Source organism: Kryptolebias marmoratus, linkage group LG14, assembly GCF_001649575.2.
Source record: "Kryptolebias marmoratus isolate JLee-2015 linkage group LG14, ASM164957v2, whole genome shotgun sequence".
Lineage (NCBI taxonomy): Eukaryota > Metazoa > Chordata > Actinopteri > Cyprinodontiformes > Rivulidae > Kryptolebias > Kryptolebias marmoratus.
This window is the reverse complement of record NC_051443.1, coordinates 12,192,989-12,209,534: the sequence shown is the minus strand read 5'-3', so window position 1 is coordinate 12,209,534 and position 16,546 is coordinate 12,192,989. Positions and strand designations below refer to the sequence as shown.

The following is a 16,546-nucleotide window of genomic DNA, read 5'->3' as shown; positions in this document are numbered from 1 at the left end:
TGAAAATTTTCATGTCCTTTGACGTTCTTGGTTTTGTTTTTCAGGGAGACTCTGGGATTATTGGCCCTGTTGGAATGCCTGGCCAAGCAGGTCGAATGGTAAAACAGAACTCTGCAACAAAAACTGTCCTTATTTCCCGTTTAACATCTAAGACTGTGATGAAGCACATTGGTAAATAGAGAGATGTTTGAGCTATTCTTGGTCCTTTAGCTTTGCTAAACAAATGAAAAATGAGGAAACATTGCAATGTAAACCACAATCAGCATGTCTTTTGGTGCTTTTTAATACTAGATCAGTCTTTTTCCAAATAAACAACATCAAAGAGGAGCACCTTCCGGTCACATTTTGTGCAGTATTTGTTACAGTTGAGCCTCGCTTACATGTCAAAGTATAAGATATATTAGGTGATTGAATAGAGCAGGTAGATGATGTGTATTTCAGTAGAGGTGTAAAGCCCATCTGCTTGTATTAGATTTGTTTCCAGAGTCACAGTACCCTGTATGTGTCAGGCTCCTGCAGGATTTCTACCTCAAGCTTAAACATATGGCTTTTGTTAGGAGGCTGCTTTTCTTTGTGTGTTGTGTGTAAGCGTCCATTTTAATGCCTCTACCGCTGTCTTTCACACACACATACATAGAAAAGAAATAGGGCCAGTGGAAAACATTTACAGTTTTTTTTTTACGACCAAATAGGAGTAGTTTGCCCTTTTGACATTTGAATCACAGTTGAAGGTGACAGCACAGACTAGGCAAATTTATAGTTTAACATAAAGGTGAATCCAACCAGGGAGAGAATAGAAAGGTTCGTAATTTGCTCCTTATCCCTAGCTGCACTTTAACTGTCCACACCCAGATTAACTGTGGAAATGCTTTTCTTTGTGAACTTCAAGACCCAACTAGTGAAACTGGATTTTTTGTGAAATTGCAATGTGAAGGCTGAGTGCTGAAAGACTTGAAGAAGCTAAAGTGAGTTGTTAAAGCTAAAAGTAGCCAATTGCTAGCTAAATGCTAATTGTAGCTAAATGCAAGGTAAAACATAAAAGAAGTATAATAATAGTTAAAGGCTAAAAAGGAGCAAAACGAAAGCTAAACACTAAAAGATGCAAAATGTTAAAACAAAAGTAGTGAAATGCTAGCTATTCTAAAAATAGCGGAATGGTAGCTAAAAGTAACAAAAGGCTAACTAAAAGCTAAAAGCAACATGAGAAGATGAAAATAGGGCAACAATGCTAAAGCAGATTTCAAAGAGAACAATGTTCCTGATGGAAATGAAGATACCTCAATGTGACGAAAATATGTGTAAAAATAAAGTTAAATGTTTTGAACTTTATAAAAGTTACAAAAAACAAAAGTCATAGCACCCATCTCCTGAATGAGCCGAACTTTCTGATATGTGAATGGTTAAAATAATACAAAGTATGCAGAAGTAGTTAGATATTGCTAAAAAAAAAGAATTTGCAGAACAATAAAAAAATAGGAAGACAAGACAATTGTGTAACTCAATAATCACACAATTACAAGTCTTACCTATCAGGGTGATATCACAGCCCATCATCTGGAGAGCTGTTACCATAGTAACTTCATCAACACACACACACACACACACACACTGTCTGGCATCATCAGAGCAGGCCTCAGGTATGGGTCATTGACCACAGACATGTTGACTGGAAAGGAAACTTGTTAAATTTCCAGCAAGGAATTAATGTCCTTTCCACACACAAACACAAAGAAGCTTCCACAGCTCAGAACAATCCACAGTAGCCCTCTGTACTTCTCTGTTGTGCTTTACTGTGCTTTACTCTGGTGCTTTTGATGACTCTCCATCCTCAATGCAGCCCAGTGACAGATGTGAGTCAGTCTTTAGACTGTATCGTCGTACTGTGGACTCAAACTGGCTTTGTTCTGTTCCTTCATGTCAGCTCAGGTGGAAAGTCTCAGTGCAGGTTTCTCCATTAAGACATGCAGTGCAATAATGAGAAGGAACAAGTACTTTTATAATTAGGCCACCCTGAAACACTCACATGCTGTTTTCTTCCTTTTTATTCCTCTCTAGCTGTTAAACTTGGTTTCATTTGCTTCGATTTCTGTGGTTTAGGAAAACAAGACAACAGCATCTTTTCCTGTGTTGTCATCTGTATTTTCCCTTCTACCTTCTTCAAACACACTCGCCCAAAATACACACAACCAGTACGGGCTCTAAATCAGCATGTAGCTTGATGTTTCAAGCGGGAATTCTGGAATTTGGCTGCTGGTTGTCTATGGAAAGCTTTTAAAGGCGAAAGCAGCCGTGCTTTAAAAGCATTAGACTTGAGTGTGATTTTACACCGCTGGTCAAGCCAAGCATGTTCCGCTCCTTACAACATTTGTTCTACTAAGCAGACCCTGAATGGCTTTTCAGTATGGTGGGTAGGGTCAGGGAGAGGGGACACTCGCAGAGCCAAACCTCAGCTACAAGGCCACATTACAAGCCACACATCTCTCATTACCGCTGCGTCCCTCTGAGTCTCCACTGTCTGTTCTCACTTTTTGTCTGTCTGATTTGCACTTCTTTGTCTCTTTTTTCCCTCCAAAAGACTGATAGTGTAGCTTTTCTTATAGTAAGTGCTGATCTTCATTAGTAAGCAATAACTCTTATTATTGTCAGTAAATCAAACTTTCATTTTTAGCTACAAATTATTGCCCTGAATTATTGCATCTGCTTTCTATTAATGAATGCAGTCATCAGTCCCTGTAGCAGATGTGATTAGAAGAGGCTTTATTCAATGGAGATTGAGTTATGGACTCATGCAGCTCCACAGAACTGCACACCCATTTGCGTGTGTAAATGTAGTATATTAATCATTTTATTAATCAAAGCCTCAGTGCTTCTAGAAAGATCAGCTTGAAAAATAAATGCAACAGTGTACTGTAATGTCCCAAAATGAGCGATATTATTCAGTAATCATCACCTTTTTTTTTATACAAACAGATTTTTCTATTACATTAATCCATCTGAAACTTCTGTTGTCACAATGATGGTTCAGTAAATAACTTTTTTTTCCCATGATGTAGAGTTCATCAGAACTGTTCATTTAGGTTCATGCTGTTGTTTGTTTGTCTGTTCCTGTCAGACATCCATGTTTACACTCTGCTGTACATTCAGCACATGCACAAAACCAGATGATTCCTGAGCAATCTTCTGGCTCCATGATGTGCAGTAATTTTAGACAGCTATGGGTGGAAAGATGAAAGCCTAAATTAATGAGGTGTATTTTTTTTTGCTTCCACCTTGTTATCCTGTGGAGGCAGACAGTGGAAGACACGTTAACCGTTAACAGAACATTAGTCTGCACTCAGCGGATCACCCTCCAACGTTAAGTGTGCACAGAGTTGCTGGTAACAACTGAAAGGAGTGTCATGTCACTGGCAGACACAATGTGTCTTCAATTTTGTTGCTGCCAGAATACACTTAGCTGTGCCTGGGGCGCTCCACATCGTGGTGGGTAGGAGGAGCAGAGCTTATAGGGTGCTACCGGAGAGTTGTTGTAAATGAAAAGCATTCTGGTGGGTTTATCTGATTGCACACAGATGCCCATTAAACAAGTGGCATTTAACCACAAACAGACTGGTAGCAATGGCTGCTCTCATTAGGAACTCATAATGAGTGAGATAAGGATCTGAGATGCACCAACAGAAGTTAAAAGGCTATAGTTAATATTCAGGACCCACAGCATGAGTGTGGCTGGTTGATGCTTGGGAACATAAGACCCTACATATGTTTGTACTATAAGTAAGCCATGTAATAAGGAGGGGAATAATGAGGCACATGAAAGTCAGTGTGTGAATGTGGGAAGATATGTGTTCACATGTTTGAAAGCCAGAGAAAGGAATTTGCTACTATGTCCTGGAAAGATGCTGAAGGAAAACAAATAAAAGTTCAAGATCTAAGATGTAAATGACTAACATTCAGTCTTAAATACACTGTAAATCTTAACAGCATCTTTTAATAAAATAATAGGACATTTTTGTATAACTAAATTTATCAAAAAAAGGAAAAAAGAAAACAATCATTTCATTTTACAAAATACCTGTTTTTAAATATAGGCAATTGTCATTCTGGAGAGTCACTATCCTGCATGTTTTACTCGTTTCTCTGCTCCAACACACCTGATTTGAATCAATGGGTGATTAACAGGCTTCTGCAGAACATGAAGAGGTGATTTAACCACTGAATCAGGTGTGTTGGAGCAGAGAAACAAGTAACACATGCAGGATAGTGGCCCTCAAGAACGAGAATTGCCTACCTGACTTAGGTAGTCTTAACTTTATTTATGCAAGCATTTATATTTTCATTGCAATAATTTGCTTTAACATCATCTAAACATTTAATATGTTGTTATTGTCTGATGTAATGAACCAAAATGATTCAATCAGTTTCCTCAAAATGTTTAAGTTGCGCTAACTTGTGAGGTTTTTCACATGAATATTCATATTCAACATATGAACTCAGGCTCCAAGCAAGTGTTTTTGTCCCTGCTCTTTGAAGTTATGAGAAGATTTCCTTGATATTAGATGTGCCACACACACAACTTCCTGTTTATTGTTGCTGTGTTGTAGTGGGGGTTCAGCACATGCTGACGTTTTTTGTTTGTTTTCTGTCCATTACTCATTCAGCTCCAAGGATCTTTTGATGTGGATTAGATGATATGAGGTCCTTGATTTGTTTTCCAGAGAAACCTTCTATTTTTTTCTGTTATATAAAAAAAAATCTGCATTGTTGACTCAATGAAAAAAGCAGAAGTTTTAGTTTAATGAGTGTCAGATGATAGCGTTGTATGAAGATGTGAGCCAGTGAAGGGGACCAGGTAATATACTGGAAAGATGATTGCTGCATCCTCTTCTCCTGCTGAAATCCGGATGGTTTACAAGAACTCTGGGAATCTTGGCTTGGTCTTTTGGAGCTGTGGTCTAGGAAAACGGAACAACAGGAGTCTGTTTTTACTTTGCCTTTTTTTTTCCTCTTTCCCTCTCTTTCTGTCTTGCTCTCTCACTCTATCAAGCTGTGGTAGGGGATCGCATGTCCTTCCATCTTTTATTTAGTTTTTTCTACACTCTGACTGGGGTTTGTGTTGCTGAAGTCAGCAAAACCGTAGCAAAGCCCTATCAGGTTGTCCTTAGCATTGCAACCGCCCCACACACAGTCTGAGAGTCCTGCTATCTGACTCAAACAGGAAGGCATTTATATCCTCAACATGCCATGAAGCTGGCACCATAACTCTGTGAACACAGCCAGTGGAAACTCTGATCCTTTGACAGAGGGGATTGATTCTTTGCACATGGCAATGCATTTGTCTGGTGTTGTTAGCTTGAACAGACATATTTGTAAATGTTGCAAATTTGCCATTCCCAGACTCAGAGGTCCTCATTTCATGATTTTCCCATTTTGCCTTTTTTTTTCCTCTCTGCTTTGACTTTTCTGTGATCATTTTATCTTCTACTTACTTTTATAGTGCCTCCTTTTTCTCTTTCTGCAGGGACAAAAAGGTCACCCTGGTCCACCTGGACTTCCTGGCGAGCCTGTAAGTATCTTTCTGTAGTTTATACAAGATCTGCAAACTATGTTCTCATGTATTACCTCCATTTTTCACATTCCATTATCCTCACACTCACAAAAACTCTACATTTTTACGTCTCGCAACTCATGTCAAGATGAAGCACTTTATGTTTTACGTCGTCTTTACCTTGTATTGAAATTTAAATCTTTATACAGTTCACCTACTTATACTAAAGTCTCAGAAATGCTTTGATATATGATGTCCAGTGTCTAATCCCTCAGTCTCACCTCGTTCTCTAAATCCTCAATCATCACCTCAGGTTGTTTAACCTCTGTTTGTGTGTATGTGTGTGTGTGTGCACCGAGTTGGCCTGCAGGGCAGCCAGATTAGATTAGAGTGTTATGAAGCACCGGTGAGGACAGACATCTGGCCGTAGCACTGTGCTACAGTGATGCTCCTCCTTACAAAATGATGCCAAAGAGAGAAAGAAATCAGAGTGAAGAAAAACAGGAACAAGCCAACTAGGCCAACAGTGACACACTGATTTTTATTACACAGCAGCTCTAGAGAAACTTTTTTTTTCTCCTCTGTTCTAGTTGTTCCCACTTGTCATGTATTGAATGTCTTTCATAAGATTGTGAAATGATGAAATGGTATTTTTAAGCATGTGCTAATTTTTTCCAAAACCTCCATACTTTGTCTGGGCGCCTTTGTTAAATTAGAAAAATCAATTCATTGAACTCTTTTACGCGCTGCAAAGTGGGAGGAGACACAACTCCAGCTATTTCATCCAGCCCAACATTTTTTTTTTAAAGTTAAGCATCCATCCTTTTGTTCACATCTATTTTAAATCAGGCTAATGCTCCTATTCAGACACGACCTTAGTCATCAGGATGGAACATTCTCGTCATTGTTCCACTTTGTTGTTCTTGCAGTACATTCATTCCTCCTTAAGAGCAGCAAAAGAACAACCCCTTATTTAGGTAAGCTCCCATTGTCAGGATGATGTCATCAATTTAAGGAGTTCCTGCACTGCTCACTGTGGAGTCCCTTTTCTCCCCCTATATTTCGTCCTTCACCGATCCTCGAACGCCCCCCTGATTCCCACAGAACAGCCCTCAGTGCTGCTGATCATGGCTTTGGCCGGGGTTCTGAATCACAACAGCCTCAGTGTCTGAGTAACAGACACAACTGTTTGGCATTATGAGGTTTTTTTTCAGCTATCGGGGAGCAAAAGCCAGCTGGTGTGCATGTAGTGCTGAAGTCTCTCTGTTACTGTAATACATCACTGGTCGTGTTCAGAGCCTCCCCTCTGCACTGCTGGCCAGTTAAAGGTCTCAGCCAAAGTCTTGCCTGCTTTTAACTAGCAGCATTATGTAGTGTATTTATCCAGGAGAAGGAATGGCAGGTAGTGTGCATGGGGTGTGTCAAAGAAGGTTATACATGGACACTTGTGCTTTATGAAATTTGGACACAACTTGCTTTGTGTGTGTGTGTTTGTTATGCTTTCCAAGTGTTGCATAAACACATATAACCTCATAATCAGCATCTACACTCAGACAACATTTAGATAAAACAAACTGTTTCCATCGAGGATATTTCTGTGATGCATTTAGAAACACATCCTCAAGTCATCAAAATGCCTGAACAAATTGTCATTTATGTTTGTAATGCTTACAAATGTATGAAAAATGTGTATTAAGTTATATTTACAGAACAGTTAGCAGTGGTATGTTTGTGCAGGTTTATTCACCCATATAATTTTAGAAAATGAATGGATAGATGGATTTCAGATTAATTTAGGTCTACCTTTATTGCTGATGCATCCATACACCTTTAACAAAAGTCACAGGGATGGGCCTAACATTTAGAGGTATTACATTTAACTGACATGTTCCAAATTTATAAATTCTTAAAAAATAAAGTAAAACTAAAAATGTTTGTTGTAGATGTAAGATAATTACTTTTATTTTCCACATCCACTTTGATGCAAAACAAACGCACTCCCTTTTTTCCTTGTGGTTCACTTATATTTGTACCTCCCGTCCCATTTTTGCTCCGTCCCTCTTTTAGGACACAGTTTTTCACCGTGGCTCACTGTCTGTTTCTTTTGGTTTCAATTTTGTCCAGTCGTCTTACCTTTCCATTGAGGCTTCTCACTTCTCCCTCTGTCTTTCCACCAGGGAGAGCAAGGCCCAGTCGGAAGCCCCGGTGCCAAAGGTTATCCTGGCAGGCAGGTGCAGTAAATCCTCTGCTGTGACTGGTACAGTTACTGTCAGGGCCATAGTGAGGGCAGAGAGCTTAGTATGTTTGTCAGATGACTTGGAAAGATATGCTTTTTTATTCAATAGATCACTTTATTAGTTTTAAAAGAACACAAATGTGCTTCAAGACTCCCAACATCACAAGCTGCTGTCTCTAAAATTACTGTGATGCCCTGTGGAGCATTTGTTAGAATATACTGTCCAAAACACCCAAAATGTTTCTATAATCTTTTAGGACATTTACTATTGTTTTTAAAGGGCATCATGAATAACAAATAACTAGACTGTATTTTATAACCTTTGTATCTGTTCCATTGGTGTATCAATGTAAAGTGTAGCGTTTGGTTTGCCACCCATACTTTTTTCAGGTATACTCCAGTTAAAGTGTGAAACTATTGAAAAAAACTTCCTTTCTTTGTTTTTTTTTTCAGGGTTCACCAGGGCCTATAGGACCAGTGGGGCCTAAAGGTGTTTGGGTAAGGAGATTTAAAATAATGTCTTCAGATGTGGAGATTGAGTTAGATTGTTTTTCTGTTTTGCTTTTTTTTTGTCTTGCTAAAGTCACAAACGCTGGTGCTGTCACCCTGATGGCTCGCTGACATTTCCTACTCCACAATATTTGTCGAAGGCGGCTGGAAATCTCCGTTAAAACACACAGAGAGTCGACTAATTACGGGCCACACACTACTAGTCTTTTATGCAGTGAAGCCGGTGCAGCATGAAAGCCTGTTTGCATAGCTCAGTGAAGCAACATCCACATGCATGTACCCATGAAAGAATGCGTGGACTTAAAGGCACCAGCATTCACCTTTATACACTTAAACAAGTTCTCACACATTAGTCCAGCGTGTAACACTATTAAAAGTGTTCTAAAATGGTAGCACCTTTACTTGTTGTGTAAACGTTGTGTTACTTTAGGCACTTACCTATAATCTGAGAGCTGATAAGTCTCTACATACAAACACGCATACAGTCACTGATTTTTATGTTGCGTTCCAATAAAGGTTCTTTATAAGCTCTCCTTGGCTGTTCCTAAGTCTCCCCTGCCCCCGTAGGCTGGAATTTCCTGTTTAAGCTCCGTATGAGGCCCTGCTGTTCCAAGGAGGAACTGGAACTTTAGTCCCCTCTCCCCTCTCTCTCTGAGCCACCTTTTGCTGCATATTTCATAATGTGTTAATCTAACGTTGCATCTCAACTGTTCTAGCGTTCAGCTGTGATGTTGTGCTTGTTTTCCTTTGTTTGTGTGTGTGTGTCTTTCACTGCACTGACAGCCCAGTGTATGTCGCCCTGGTTATCTTCAGAGATCCCTGGCGTGAGGGTATGTGCCCTTGGACTACATCGTGGAAGCCAGCACCATGCAGTCCATGGGCATATACACTTGCCTCATGGCTTGGTTCTTCATGGAAGCCCACCCTGGACCGTCGGCCCCTGAAATCCAACTTTAGAGCCGATGGGAGCTGCTGTTTTCTCGTTGTTTGAGTTCTGTTTAAATACTCACAACAGTTAACCTCCTTTTTCTTCTTCTTCTTCTTCTTCTTCTTCTTCTTCTTCTTCTTCTTCTTCTTCTTCTTCTTCTTCTTCTTCTTCTTCTTCTTCTGCTGCAGGGTTTCATTGGAATCCCAGGCCTTTTTGGCCTACCTGGGCCTGATGGCGAAAGAGTGAGTTCTGATCAAATGCATCATCATGAACTACAAAAACAAACCCTGACCACGTGAGCTTAGTCAATAAGTCCTAATAAGGGTGACAACAAAACCGCTCCTGACAATTTCATTCAGCTGCCTTGTACTGAACGAGAAGAGGTCCCCAGCTGTTTGGGATGTTGCTGTGTAAAACTGTGTGGGAGTGTTTATGACTCATATGACAAAAGCCTCCTCTTAGAGGCTTTGAACTGCCTGAACTCCACGCCTCTTCCCTCTGTAGAGCAAGGAGTGATTAGCCTTCCTGTAACATGCTCCAGGGGGTTGTGTCCAAGCAGGGGGAGCTGTAATCAGGACCCCCTCCAACACCAGCCAGCAAAATGGCTCATAAAACCTGCCAGTCTATACCCTCAAGAGAAGGTTTTGTTTTAAAAAAAATGCTACATAGGCTCCAGCCAGCTGCTTCCTGCGTCCTTTGAAGCAGGAGATGAGAGTAACGTATAGCTACAGGGTTTTATCTGTGTGTTTTGAGCTTTAATCAGTGATGTCCAAAAATGTTTTGATTTGGCTTTTACTTAACATTTGACTTTCTTCTTCTTTGTTTTCTATCTACCTTGAACCCTTATTCCTGTCTTTCCCACCCCTTTTCTTTCCTGCTTAAATTTTCAGGGTATTCCCGGTGAACCAGGGAAGAGGGGCAAGATGGGTAGGCCGGTAAAGTTTTGTCTCCACATACTTTACAGATAAACATTCTTAAATGTGATCAACTGGCTGTGCATGATGTGTTTTTATTAGCAGAGGTTCATTATGGCATATTTTCGTCAAATTTAGCCAAATCTATGTGATGCCTTTCTAAAAATCTGTTACAACAATGTCGTAGTACAATGACGTGCAGAAATCTAACTGCATGTTGCAGCGATGTGAACCATAAACTCTAACTTGTCTAATTTGACAAATGTTCTAAATAAACCCACTGTGGTTTGTGGTATACAAAGCATAATACTTTGCTAAAAAAACAACTCTGTTTTGGATTTAGACTAAGCTTTGGGTTCTGTGTCAATGTAATGTCAAGGAGTAAATTAAAGGGATATTTTGGCACTCTGAAGTGAGGTTCTCTGGAAAACCTATGATGAATTAATATTTTACCTGTTGTAGATAGCTCTTTGATTGATGATGGCTAGTCTGAACAAACTGAGACCAAAGTGGATTTCTGCCTTCTTTAAGTAGCTCCGATCTCCACAGTTTCATAGTGTCAAGCACATGCTGTTTCATAAACTTTTACATCATCATCTGTTTTGCAAAACACAGTTGTTTACGTTGAATTCTGCTTATTTGCAAGTGCAAATAGCGACAGCAGCAGCATTGAGAGGAAGCACTTTTAGTGCAGCCTGGGATCAATTTTAGCTGGAATTTCATGACATTTCTGCCCAAATCATCATGTAATGTGAAATTGACTGTGATGGTAAGGTTTGAATAATAGCATTTATAAGTTCTGCTATGAAATTTTGAAGATTGGAGGATTTTTTTAACCCCTCCCGTGGCCTTCGGGTCAAAAACCCAAAGACCCAAAGTTACAAGAGCTTCTCTACCTCTCTTTGTCTCTCTCTCTCTCTCTCAGGGAGGTTAAGACAGCAGCAATCCACTTTGGTCTTGTTTGCGTTAGGACTTTTCTTTAGCTCGTCAGTCTTGTCGGACTTAAACTTTTTGTGGATTTACACCGGCTGCGTCTGAGGGTGGGAAAGACCATTGAGTCTGCTGTGTGTGTCAGATAGTGTTGAAAGTCCTGAAACGAGTGTGTAACCCTGAAACACACCGCTGAGATCATTTTGCAGCTGTTGCTTATTGAGTTTTCAGTAAATACGGCATCTGTGGGCCAAATCTTTTTGAAGACACAGAGTTTGCTGAGTGAGAAGCTTTTAGAAGTGACGATTATGCTGTAAATATGGAAAAGCTTAGGAGGTCGGTGTGGCTGCATTATCACCATTTGAGTGGCGTTGTTTACATTTCACATTGGCCTTGTGTTCGCGTTCCCGTAACACACGTAAGATTTTGCAATGTGGTTCATGGGCTGACATGTTTCTCCCATGAAAACATTTTCTGGTTGTTTCACAGGTCATATAAATCGACAAATATTTAGATAGAATTGTTGTCATCTCATTTTATCTTTCCCCACCTGCAGTACATTGTGGATGATGTATGACTGCAGCAATCCTGCCTTTCTAGTGTTGATGCATCCCAGTACTAAACATGATGTATGCTTCTGTGAAATGCTGTCCTGAGAAGGACTCAAAAGAGGTTATGTAACAAAGATGGTTTTAGAATCTGCATCCTATGGCTTCTGTGTGGGGAAATGGAGAGCAAGGACATTTAAGAAAACAATCCTTGAAAGATCGTCCTGTTTGATGGAGGAGAAACAACCGGAGAACAGTGTGAACCTGAGCCAGACATTTTAATGGTCGTAACCACGGTGCTTGTACTCTCTCAAAGAAGTGCATACACAGACACACAGTCAGACCGAAAAGCAAAGAGGGAAAAGATATGTTGAAAAGAGTGGAGAGCATAAAAAGTTTCCGAAGTGCGCTGCCAACAGCTCTCTGTTTCAGCTTTCCTTTCCTTTTTTTTTTTTTTTCTTCCATGTCTGGTTTTGTTTGTCTTTTGGCGATTGTATTTATGAGGCTCATCCATTGTAGTTTTTCACATCAGCCTTGAGCCATGGCATCCACTTAAGGCTCATGTGACTCTCATTAAAATCCTTGGCAAATGCTCTTTTTTGACATTTGTCCTTGGTTTTCTATGGCAGCAGGGAAAGCTGTATGGTTCTACTTTTGGGTCACTGTAACACTTCATAGATTTCTGTGGCTCTTGTGGCCCCTTTAGCACCATAAACCTGGGTTATTCAAACATTCCCCCTGTTTTAATATGTTTCTTTGAGGGTCCAAAAGCCTAGTAGAAACACAAAAACTGCACAAGTGTGTAGTTTTGATTGCCCCACTGACTTGAAGGGATGTTTTTTTTTTAAAAGAGAGGTGAACATCTGCATCAGTCCCTGGGATTTTTTTTTCTTTTACTTTGTATGAGGTCGAAATTGTTCAAAAGTGAAAAACAAAGAGTTGCATTCAGTTAGCAGGTTGTATTTTTAAGATGAGTCTGTGATTAAAATAAAATATGCATGCTGTAATCTAAATCATCTCTGCTTTTACAGAAATAGCTGACATTTTCTTGAGCTTGCAGTAATCAGTATGTTGAAACAATGCATTGAGGCGAGAATAGCATAGCCTAGTCATTATATAAGCATTTCTGAATGGTCCTGGTTTAAAGCTTCTTGGCCGTGTGGCTTTTTGCAGATGTGGTTTTTCTCTGCCGCACCACAAACAGTTAGATTAGCTTAGATTAGCTCCCCGTTTACTGCTAAATGGGCAGAATAATTACTTGGCTCTCAGTTGCTCCTGTTGCATTTAGAAAGTGTAACCTGTCAGCCGCCCACACCCTACAGCTGATAATTTTAATGCTTTTAATAGAGCCATTAATCTCTATTTTGTGTACATGTTTGAGTCAGTCTGTATTTACCATTATATTTTACTTAGAAAGATTAATTTAAGGAGTGAGCATTTACAATAGTAGCACTATTGGCTTTGTAAAAGGTGATAGAGGTGAAAATTGACTTGAATTGCTAGTATTAAAGAGCCAAATACTTCTAACACTGTTGGTTTTTATTATTATTATTCTTAACTGTATTTGACCAATCAGTGAAATGTACTATTGCATTTTAACCATATCTGCTGTAGATGAAAACAACTGGAACCTATTTTTATTTTCATATCAGCAATAGATCATTTGTCAACCTGAACCTGTTTAAAAATGTTCACCCAGCTACAGTTTTCCTCAGCTCAAAGCAGCATTATATCGTCCTTAAGCCTTTTGCTCAGGTTTTCTGGTCTGTAACATAAACGTTTTTGGTCTCTGTCATGTTTTTCAGTTGTGCAGCAAGCAGTTGAAGTTTGTGTGATGATGTTTCAAAGAGTCTCTTGACTGTTAAACACTAAATGACAGCTGCTGCTAACAGCAGTCAGAAGTTTACATACACTCATCATGGACATTGATGCCGTAGTAATTTGGGGCTTTTAATGACTGATTTAAACCATTCTTTTTGTAGGGTGAATTGATGATATAACATTCTATTTCAATGATTTTTGGGTGTACAAGTTGAATTAATTTAGTATTTTCTCTAATCCATACCGGACTTTATGTATGCAGGCTCAAATTTATACACACACTTCCACTAACATTTTGGTAAAAGTCACATACAACCTTCCCCTAGCAGGTGGTTTCCTGACACAGACTCAACTTTTAAAGGTTAGTCCTGAAATTTCCAGTCAGGTTTAGTGTAAGGCCTTTGGACGGTCATTCCAAAAGCTTAATGTTAGCCAGTTCTTATGTGATGTGTGTTTGGTGTTTTGTCATTGTCCTGTTAAAACACCTTACTGTCTCCAAGTTTCAACCATCTGGTTGTTAATTTGAGGTAAAATTGAAGAATTTGAAGGTAGTCCTCCTTCATTATTCCACCCACTTTAAGCAATGTACCACTGGCACTGCATGATACTACCACCACCCTGCTTGAAAGGTGGTACAGTGTTCTTAGGTTTGAAAGCTTCACCTTGTGGATCACCTTGACTTGGACAAATAGCTTAAATGCTACCTTGTTTGACCATAAAACTGTATGGTATCCAGTTCTCATTTTTACAACCCACTGAAGATTATTTCACCTGGGAAAAAGAATGCTTAAAAGAATCATTAAAAGTCCAAAATTAATAATCATGACAGTGGTTAAAAAAAATTTAATTTGTGACTATAGCTGGTGAAGTTATAGGATACTTCCTACTTACTTTCTTAACTCTTAGATATTTCTTGCAGAGAACCAAAAGTCTAACTAAAAGGGGAGTTATTCATTTATTCATGAGTTGCACAACTTTAATGGATTATAATGTTGCTCCCTAAATGCTGGCTGTGTGGTTAATTATTTGTTTGCTTAAAAAAAAATGCATCTGTTAAATTTTCGACTGCATTCACACCTTTCTGTCGCCCCCATGTGGCCACAAAATCAATTGTTAAAAATCTTGTTTAATTGAGTTAAAGCTCGTCTCTCTGTTCTTAGGGGTTTCCAGGAGAGTTTGGGGAGAGAGGACCACCTGGACCAGATGGAGAGCCGGTATGTTACACACTCAGTTACTCACACTCCTAAAAACATCAGCCTCTACCTTTACACACACGCAGACACAACCTGAGGGTGAGGGCTTCACTCCCCCACACGTTCTCCTGGTGGTTTAGCTGTGCTGCAAGTTCAAGTATACGGCTGTCCAAGCTTTTCTAAGGTATTAAATTTCATCCTGTGCCTTTTGACAGTTGTAAATAATTTGACTTGGCGCTCATTTGCAAAAACCCACAAGACTAAGTGGAGAACAGTTCTGTGTGTTCAACCTTTTTCCATGCACTACTGTAAAATTAGCCTCTGCCACACATAGAGTACTGTTAGAACTTGATATCCAACAATAGTGAATGATGTAATGAGATGTCATTATAAGTAATTGCTTTGAATTCAGTAATAATGTGTCAGCAAACACAATCTGTTGCATGTTTCTGTCCATATGGAAGAGATCAAATTATTTAATCTTTAACATTTTCACTTTATGGGTGTTCACTGTCATGCTTATAAATGCTGGGCCATAACAAGGTGGAAAACAAACATGTGAGCAAACTGAAGTTTGGCCCTTACTTAAATACATAATATGCATAAAGTGCTTCAGACACTGATGGTTTGGATGGCTCTCTCTTGTAGATTAGCTTTTAATGAGTCACTTTCTTAGCGTGAGGGCTTTTATTTTTCTTGAAAATAAAGCTAATCTTTCAACTAACCCTTTTGTTGTTTCAGCATGGGGGAAAAAAATTTGGCAAATGCAAAGGAAGAGAAAAAGATTGGAAATATTGAGACTGCTTTGTTTAGAAATGTATTTTCAAGATTTACAAAAATGTTTATAAAAAAGAGAGGGGACTATTTATTTATCTAAACTAAATGTGTTTGGTGGCTATAAGGTTTAAAATAATTTTTCACCAGTAATGGGTAGCTGCATTAGTGAAATCGAGTGGAAATGTTGTGAAGAGAGCAGAGCATTGATGTGCTGCAAAGCAGGCACTGAGTCAAACCGCTGTTGGCAGCTTAACCACTCAGCCATCCAGGCTGACTGGGATATTATTTTGCTCAAATCTTTACATATTGGTTTAAGATCAGAGGATCACTAACTATATTACTATTTAAAGAAGATTAAAGCACAAATACATTTTTTATTATAGAGTTAGAATATATTAAAAGTGTGTATATTTGTAGAAATGTTTCTGAATATATTTTAACATGTTAAAAAGAGAATACTGATTAATGCTGCTGGATGCACTGAAGAACAAAATAAGTTTTATAGATATTAGAGGGATAGACTTTTCATTTTTTAAGAGATGTTGTGTCAAATAGTTATGAATAGTTAGTAGCTTATTAGCCGTGACATCAGCCATTAAGCATTGAGTGTGGAGAAGTCTTCCTTCAAGCTGTTTGTTTTTAATTATTTTTAAGGCTTAATAAAACAATCCTTTCTCAGAAATGTGATGCAGGTGTGAATGAATGCTACATTTTCTAGTATTAAACACTTTCACACTTTTGTATGACACCATTTGTTTAGTTTCTCGCCGTTATCTCAACCGAGCAACATCAGCGTTGTTACACAAATGCATGTGTGCTGAGCATAGACCGTGAATATGTACTGATGCTGCTGAATCTATCAGTCCCCCAGGAGCTGAGTAAACCTTTGACTGACTAGATCAGGTAGACTGATACATTCAGCAGCCTCTGCACCAGAGACATGAAATGCACACACACATTTGTTTGTATGCAAATGTGTGCTCGGTTAAGAAAACAGCCGCAAACTAAACAAGTGATGTGATGTGAAAATGTTGAGGTTTAATATTAGCAAATATACCGTTCTTTCACACCTGCATGACACTTTAAGAAACGAGCTGTTTTATAAGCCTGAAAAACAATAAAAACAAACTCTCATTTGGCTAGCCAT

At 39.0% G+C, this 16,546-nt stretch overlaps 1 protein-coding gene across 2 annotated transcripts in view; it reads left to right on the top strand.

Annotated features, from left to right (window-relative positions):
- Positions 1–16,546, top strand: part of col27a1a (collagen, type XXVII, alpha 1a) — a 63,359-nt gene that overhangs the window by 19,977 nt on the left and 26,836 nt on the right. For both annotated transcript variants that reach the window (XM_017407833.3, XM_017407834.3), the window contains exons 7-13: positions 45–98; positions 5,516–5,560; positions 7,720–7,773; positions 8,232–8,276; positions 9,405–9,458; positions 10,107–10,151; positions 14,590–14,643. In XM_017407833.3, coding sequence (XP_017263322.1) covers positions 45–98; positions 5,516–5,560; positions 7,720–7,773; positions 8,232–8,276; positions 9,405–9,458; positions 10,107–10,151; positions 14,590–14,643 — 351 coding nt within the window. The remainder of the gene's footprint in view (positions 1–44; positions 99–5,515; positions 5,561–7,719; positions 7,774–8,231; positions 8,277–9,404; positions 9,459–10,106; positions 10,152–14,589; positions 14,644–16,546) is intronic.